This window comes from Epinephelus moara, chromosome 22 (genome assembly GCF_006386435.1).
Source record: "Epinephelus moara isolate mb chromosome 22, YSFRI_EMoa_1.0, whole genome shotgun sequence".
NCBI classification, from domain to species: domain Eukaryota; kingdom Metazoa; phylum Chordata; class Actinopteri; order Perciformes; family Serranidae; genus Epinephelus; species Epinephelus moara.
This window is the reverse complement of record NC_065527.1, coordinates 3,383,951-3,392,380: the sequence shown is the minus strand read 5'-3', so window position 1 is coordinate 3,392,380 and position 8,430 is coordinate 3,383,951. Positions and strand designations below refer to the sequence as shown.

Here is an 8,430-nt window from a genome sequence, read left to right as displayed (position 1 = left end):
TCAGACTGATAGGTTTAACGTTATCTCCGTTATTAGAACCAAACGACAGCCGTTGCTGTTTCGGAGCTGAAGGACCAGCGTTCTAAAAGTAACGGAAGTAACTGATGTCTTGTTTGAAAATGTACTCAAGTATTTGATTACTCAAACAGCAAACTAACACGTTAGGTTACTCGTTACTGCAAAAAGTAACTTACTTTGTAACGCATTATACACAACTCTGGACATGAGTGTGTGTGAAAAGTGTCAAAGGTTTGAGTCTCACAGTCAGTGTAGAGTGGTACGCCCTGCACAACTAATTTCCTGAACCATGATGCATGCACCAGCATGTGAAGAGCTGAAAATTACACACACAGCTCAAATTTTATGTGCGTTACCATGCATATGCATTTGCTATTTTGAAGATGGTGCAATCCTTAAATTCCTAACCCTAATTCCTGGACGGAAATCACAGAGGAGCTGGAGAGTGATGTTCAGGGAGGATACGCAAAAATGGAAACTTCAGAGAGAAATTGAAAGAAATGAAGGGGCGACACACCGCCCTTTATTTAAAGCTGTCATGGCTTCTCCCTTCCATTAAGCACAGAAAAACGGATGGCAGTTATGGAGCTACAGTGGAGCTAGGTTGCGCAAACTTCAAAGCAAGTTTGTTCTGTTGTCTGTTACATGTTACGCCCAATCTGAGGCAGGGCTATATACATGAGAAGTGCCTGCACAGGACAGCTACAGTGACAGATGGAGAATGTATTTTAAACTTTAACATGCATCAGGACTAAAGACTGAGGCGCTGCTCCAGCAGAGGACACAGAGGTCATCCTCACAAGTATTAAGGAAGTCGGGTATTATCATGTTATTCTGGGAGAGGAGGGGATGAAGTGTGGAGGCACGTAAGATGAGAGGAAAAGTGCCCTTCTGTTTTCAACACACAGGAAGTTGACAGACAGTATGGGGAGTGAATCTTCTTGGGTTTCCTCTTAATAACAGAGGATGAGAGAGGAGAGCTGTGGTGTCACAGAGGCAACAGAGAAAAGCAGAGTTTCAGGATAAATGATGTTTACCGCCCTCTCATCTTCGAAAAACAACTGGATGAATAAAAAGCACTTGCTGGGTTTTAATGAACCAACAGGTCACAAACTGAGGTGAGTGAAACTAAAGCCAGACGACCCAACCACGACGACAGGTTTACTAACCACAGGAACAAGTACACTACAGTCTGGTGTTACACATTCAAATCAAGCTGATGCAGAGCAAGTTAAAAACCTCTGCAGTGGATTTTAAATTAAACATAAAAACACTCTGATTCAAATATTCAGACAACTCACCACTTTCCTCTTGGAGCAAATGTAGGCGTGGCACTCCAGGGTCCCGTTGAGGGTGTTTTGAGCGATGTAAGCAAACACTTTGTCATGAAGTTTGTCCACTGTGCAGTAGGATATTCTGCAGGTGACAGGTGAGCACCGTTAACAACACAACACCATTAACTCCACGTGTATCTGAGAGACCTGAGCTGCTCTGCACACACCTGTATATGGAGACGTTCTCCAGGAGTTTATTGGTCAAGCTGTCGTACAGGACGATTCCCTGAGGGGAAACCTTCAGAGCAACCTTCTGAGGCTTCTTCCCACTGGCTTTAGCCTGTCACAGACACAATCATTAGAAGATACGTTTAACACATGCTGGTGTGTTGAAATTTGTGATTGGGTGCCCACACTTTGGATTTCCAGCCCGACATGTTATTAACTAGCCTGTGGAATAACCGCAGGTACCAGCCCTGGAAATTAACCTGACTCCTGTCTGACTGCTGAGCGTGGACACTTCCTGTGTCTGTCCTTTCACATTAAAGTCCCACATGGTCCAGTCATATAGGTTTGGATTAACGTTTGTTCTTTTTTCTGTGGCAGCCCTACTGTATACCATCCTAAATGACATCGTCATGGTAACTCGGCTCTCACCGTGGCCACGATCCTCTTCACTGCAGCCGCTGACAGCTCCTCCCCTTTGGGCTGGTCCACTAGTGTCATGCCGAGGTGACGCAGGTTAAAGGTCATCCCCTCTATGATGGTCTCCCGTGTGTCGGTCCAGTTCTCTGGAAGCTCTGCAGAGAAAACCACATTTTAAAGGGAAAGTGGGTCAATAAATTGATCAACAGGAAACTGTTTGGTAATCACGCTCTCGTCGCACCCGTGCATCAAGTTAAAAACATCAAGTGCTTGTTGGGTACGGCTTCACAGACGCCATAACTCGCCTGCCTTCCCCTCCCACTTCATGTTCCAAAATAAACAACGTTAGCCGTGAGAACGTTCAAAGAACTTGAGAAAAACACAAATCAGAGGAAATGTAAACAGCCCGCTGAACCTAAAGTTGAGACATTTCATCTGCTCGCTCCCTGAAGTGGAGCAGGGTATCTAGGTCAGAGGTACTGTCGATGTAAAGTAAATATTTCAACTCCAAAACAACTTATAGGCCCCGACAATAAAAAGGAAAAGAGTTAGGAGCAAGTGTACATGGACTCTGACATACTGTGATAACAGGAAAGTAACAGCAGATCCTAAACTAGGCCACAGACGTCCCGAAAAGTGCATCACAGTCTCAACTTTGTGTTCAAAGAATTGAAAAGTTAGCACAGCGATGTGTTTGCTGAAAAGGAGTGTGAAAAGTGTAACTGCAGAAGGAACAGCTGCTATCTTCATGTGGTTTCTTATCAGCTTGTGCGTGGTGCCGGCCGGCCCTGACCCTCGCACTGTGTTTACAAAGATTTCCTCAGAGAAAGAAAGGAGGGGAGCGAGGTTAGGCGAGGCCAGAGCAGAAAAACATCCCCATTACCTAGAAATCCATCCTCCTAGCATTTACCTCCCCTGGGACGTGGTGCATACCACACACTCGTGTGGACACATGTTCACACACACGTGCAGTGTAAATCAAGGAGGACTGCAGCTGCGAGTCGAATCTTTTTAAAAGGCCAGAGTCCTTCTTCTGAAATATGACAACAATTTTCATGCCAAAAACTTTCTAACAAAGTGAAACACAACTATGTGAAAACCCTCCATTAAAAATATCTTTACTTTAAAACTGTGCTGTGAATAATTTCAGGATGCCACTGGTGCATGTTTGTCATGATGAATAAATGCCAGCTTAACACGTACAAGATGTCGCTGTGCACTCTACTGTGAAAGCCTCCAGGGACAAGTACGTCAGAAAAAGAGTTTATAGAGTTTACAGCCATGCTAACTCTGGACCGAACACCATGACAACCCAACAGCTGTTTAGACATTTCACATTAAACCACAGATAACATTTTGATGGTGCTACCAACATTAGAGCTGCAATGATGGATCGACAAGTTATCAACTATTAATCGCCAACTAATTTGATAACTGATTAGTTTAAAGTGATTCAGTGATTCAAAACAAAAAGTCTAAAGTGTCTGATTCCAGTTTCTGTTTTCTTTCCTCCTCTGTGACAGTAAAATGAAGTTGTGGACAGAACAAGACATTTGAGGACTTCATCTTGGGCTTTAGGAAACACTGGTCCATGTCTTAAACCATTTTCTGACAGACCAAAAAACTGGTTAATCATGAAAATAATCAACAGATTAATCAACAACAAAAATCACTGTTGCAGGTATTGCAGCAAAAATAATTCTCCTGCAGCCCAAAAAGCATTTTCCCAATAGGCCACCATTATAAGAGACGTCCGTCAAACTGTTGACTGCAAACAAGGTCAATTAGGACTCTTTCTATTCTGAAATTTTGATCCATGGTGGTTTTATATTTGTAAAACTTCCCCGGTGCCGAGAAATGCGATTAAAAAATCTGTGACATCACGACAAAGTAAAGTCTATGAGCCGAGCAGGAAGAGAAACACTACTGCACCATCTTGGCGGCTGGTATCTAGTTGCTATTAAAATCTATGATCCCTTTGATGAAAGCTTGATTCAATGGTGGAGAATCCTGCAGAGAAAGTTGCTATTCCAGCATTGACTCATCAAAAATAAAGTCTAAATGAGAGTCTGACAATAAATAGAATTGAACGCGTGAATTTTGGTTCAGCGTTTTAAAAATGGAGAGAAAATGCTGCTTATAGTTTTGCCTTCTGCTATCTGGTGCTCAAGCCTCACTGCTGTGGCTTCAAGTTCAACTTTATGTAGCTAACGTTAGCTAACTTTGGCTAACTTTAACTAACGTTAGCGAACACTTGTTACTGTAAAAAAGATTACTAAAAAGGATTTCCTGCCAGCACCACAAGTAGACACAAACAAGATTCAATCCTAAACAAGGAAGTATTCCACGCCAAAGCCTCTGAAACAGCATCAAACATTACGGACTGAAAATAAAAACTTTTCCATTTCAACCAAAAACAACTTCATTCTTTTAACAGCTCTTTAAGGCCCCGATCACACAGGAAGTGCTTTGTAGGTTGCAAAACACAAGGCGCACCGCACTGCCTTCATTTTTTTAAATTGAATGCCACCAGTAAAAAATTGCTTGCTGCGTCTTTTTATTTTAACAGTCATCACCTCTTTACCCTAATCAGTCTACTGTTTTTCCTCCAGTAATCAGTGCGTAGCTGCTGCCATGTTGAGGCAGAGGGTGCTGTCTGTAGCTCTGGTTGAGGGTGAGAGGCTGTCAGCAGATAAACAGAGATCTGTGTGGGTACATGAGACCCTAAAAAAGAGGCTGGATCATGGGGAGTACCACCAGTTGGTCCAGGAGCTTCTCCTCCATCATGGACGTTTACAGGCAGATTTTAGGATGACTCAGGGGCAGTTTGACAACCTGCTGTCTATCATCAGGCCGTATAGCTCTGGGTATCCAGCAACCACTACCACCAGTTTCTCCTCCATTGTTTACCAACTGTAAACTTGTTGTCGTGACCACCACAGAAGGCCCGCCTCTCAAATCATCCCATCAGACAAAGGGAAAAAGCAGCGATGACATGGGGCGTGTTCAACACTGAGTTCTGAGAGCTCTTGCAAAAACACACTAGAGCGCAGAAACAAGAGGTACGTAGCAACGCAGAGCGCCAGCAAAAAGCTTCATTCTCATTTAAAACAATTACAAAAAGTCGCCTCCTGCTGCTGAAACGCTTTCTGTATGATCAGGGCCTGAAGCTGGTTGAAGCAGACTTCACTGCACGTTTCACAGACTGCTGAGTCAAACCCACTCACACTACTCTGTCCAAACTGTGTTCAAGAACCTCAGTGAGTGGTGAATGTGGCTGAGGAGACGCAGCAGCGTCGGTACAGTACCAGGCACCACTCAGCCACAGAATGCGGAGAGCTTTATGATCAAAGGTCAGCAGCAGCGACACCTGAATGGAAACAGCTGTGTGCACGTGTGAACTGAGACCAAGCAAAACCTGCTGACCCTGTTGTAAATACAGGTCGACCTCGCCATCTGTTAGTGTTAGGAGATTATTTACTGGGTGGGGGAAAGAGAGTTTTCTGATGGCAGGGTGAGTGGAGGAGTCTTGGGTGACAGAGGGGGAAGAGAAGATAAAACAATACCCCAGTCCCCAGCTCTTAAGTCATTTATCAAACCCAACACTAATGGACGAGCATCCATTTCTATCAAAGAGCAAAAAAAGCCTTTGTTGAACACTGTGACAACAAACGTGCTGATCCAAAAGGGTCCAACTGACAGGCAATTCACGTCCCGGCTGATTTGTGTGCTTACACCAAACACTGAGTCACTGTGGAAACCACCAACTGTGGCCCTACAACTTAGGACCACTCCAGGACTCACAGCCAAATAACCTTAAAAAAAACACAACTTCTGCCACCGTTTAACTTCGTTCAGCCTCCACTGATCTGCACCAACACAGCTCCTGAAATCAGGTTTCAAGGAATCAGAATCCATCTAACTTGACGTGTGGGTTTCTAGTCATGCAGAAATATATAAGTGATAACATGATGGTCTGGAGGTCTTTGTAGCTGCGAAGTTAAACAAACAATTCAGAGGGTTATAGCCTCAAGTTCACTCATCAGACCGTGGAGATTATAGGTCACATAAACACAGCGTTATTAAACTTCCATATCTGTTTAACTGCAAAACACACTCGTCTTTCCAGGTCATGTGACTCGAGAACAAAATCTGTCAATTCAGTAAATGAGTTTATGTCTTCACATAAGTTAGTTGGTTCAACAGCATCCTCACTGCTACTAGGTTTGATTTTAACAAATCACAGCAAACTTTAAAAAGTATTTCACTGGCCGAAAGAACAAAGGAAAACGACTTTTAGCATTTGCTTTTGCCCAAGAGGCAGAAAACCTACAACTTCCAGGATGCACAGTGCCACACAGGACCAATAAACTCTCCCACTGGTGGATGATGTGATGCAAAAATGCCCGTTTGACACAGTGACGGCCCGCTTTTAACAAACAATCTTGTTACACTTAAACAGTAAGTTTAGACACGTTACTGAAAACCTCTGACATGAGGAACAGGCAACACAGTAATAGAGTCTTGGTTTGTGGGCTGCTTCCTGAGAGTCGACCAACGTTAGTCGACCAGAAAGGTCGTTAGTCCGCAACATTTCATTGGTCACTTGGAACTGAAAAAAAACAACAACAAAAAAAACGGTAAAACTCTATGAGGAGCTGCACCTTGTCAAAATAAATCCAAACCTATATGACTGGACCATGTGTGACTTTACTTTGAAAGGACAGACACAGGAAGTGTCCACGCTCAGCAGTCAGACAGGAGTCAGGTTAATCTCCAGGGCTGGTACCTGCGGTTATTCCACAGGCTAGTTAATAACATGTCGGGCAGGAAATCCAAAGTGTGGGATCATTTTGAGAAGGTGAAGGACGAACCCAAGGTGATATGTAAACTCATCTTCATTGGTCGACTACAAACATGACGTATCATCTGAAACATGGAAGTAGCTACATGCCCATTAGCCCACAGCGTCATTAACAGGCGGCTCGCTCAGTGTGTGACGTGCACTTGTAGATAAAATATAGGCCTATATTAATGAAGGTTCATTAGTACGGTTTTGTATTAAACACGCGGGCCACTCGTCGACTAATGGACTAAATGACGACTGTTGGTCGAGTCTGGGGCAGCCCTAGTTGTGTTACATGTCATGCCCATCATGTCTCTTTTGCTTCTGTGATGTCAGCATGCTGTCTAAAATCACACACTGGAGCAGCAAGATGCTGACGATTTCTGTGGAAGGGCTTGTTCTCATCTCTAATGTCATCTCAGGGCAGCGAGACGAACGGGACGTCTGACAGTAATTGCAGAGAGTACCAGTGAAAACAGACAGGAAAATATCCTCAACCATAACTTTGTGAAATAATATTCTCATCCTGTCAATGATTTCCCAGACTGACCCTGACTGTGTGTTGGCACAGTCTTATTAGAGAAGGTCCCCAGAGAAAGGGTCTGTGCTGCAGACAGGCACCCTCTAGCTGGTCCTCGGCACTGGCACTGTGCCGGTGTGGGTCGTCTAGGGCGACAGAACCAGGGCAATAAGACAAGAGAAGTGGATGAGGAGTGGGGAGGCCTCTGCCTTAAAAATGGGGCAGTCTCCAAATGGTTGAATAGGTTTCTCCTCATTGCAAACTCACTCACAGTACGCAGTATGCATCTGTGTGAAACGCTGGGCCACAGGTGCCACCGCCCTGTTGGTTCTCCCTCTGCTCTGTCAGCTGCATTCACCTGATATCTCACGTGTGAGTAAGTCCCAGAGAATAAAGATAAAAATGTAGGCTAATGGTGTCCTATTGGCCAAAGTCAGACTTGGAGGTCTTGCGTAGGCGATATGGGTCAGTGCTGGTCAGGAATGTGTGCCCTGCAGTCTAGAGACGACCTGGTAATCTATACTACAATGCACTACTTCTGTAACAAGTGGGTCACTAGCTGCACTAACGGGAAGCTATTAATGCCACTAATGATCAGAGTCACAGCCCAGTTACAGTAAAAACCCCACGTCCGTTTGTTCTGGAGAGGAAGAGACCTCTGTTTAGCACCGACATGCCAACCTCTGTCTGAGATACCAAACAACATACAAGAAACACTGCTTTGTAACATGAAACTGATTTATGCACCTGGTTCATTTGTTTTGAAGAGGAAGAAACCTTTGAGGATAATTCAGCCAACTTTATTAGGTACACCTGTTCAACTGCTCTTTAACACAAATAGCTAATCAGCCAATCACGTGGCAGCAAATCAGTGCATTTAGTCATGTAGACATGGTGAAGACAAACTGAGCATCAGAATGGGGAAGAAAGGTGATTGAAGTGACTTTGAACGTGGCATGGTTGTTGGTGCCAGACGGGCTGGTCTGAGTATTTACTGGGATGTTCAGCACAACCATCTCTAGGGTTTACAGAGGATGGTCCCAAAAAGAGAAAATATCCAGTGAGCCAAAATGCCTTGTTGATGCCAGAGGTCAGAGGAGAATGGCCAGACTGGTTCAAGATGATAG

The 8,430-nt window shown here is 44.2% G+C and overlaps 1 protein-coding gene across 4 annotated transcripts in view; it reads right to left on the bottom strand.

Annotated features, from left to right (window-relative positions):
- The window catches only part of LOC126384448 (low density lipoprotein receptor adapter protein 1-B-like), an 18,382-nt gene that overhangs the window by 6,123 nt on the left and 3,829 nt on the right, over window positions 1–8,430 (bottom strand). For all 4 annotated transcript variants that reach the window (XM_050035549.1, XM_050035550.1, XM_050035551.1 and 1 more), the window contains exons 2-4: window positions 1,950–2,092; window positions 1,520–1,632; window positions 1,320–1,434 (exon numbers count right to left, since the gene is read on the bottom strand). In XM_050035549.1, coding sequence (XP_049891506.1) covers window positions 1,320–1,434; window positions 1,520–1,632; window positions 1,950–2,092 — 371 coding nt within the window. The remainder of the gene's footprint in view (window positions 1–1,319; window positions 1,435–1,519; window positions 1,633–1,949; window positions 2,093–8,430) is intronic.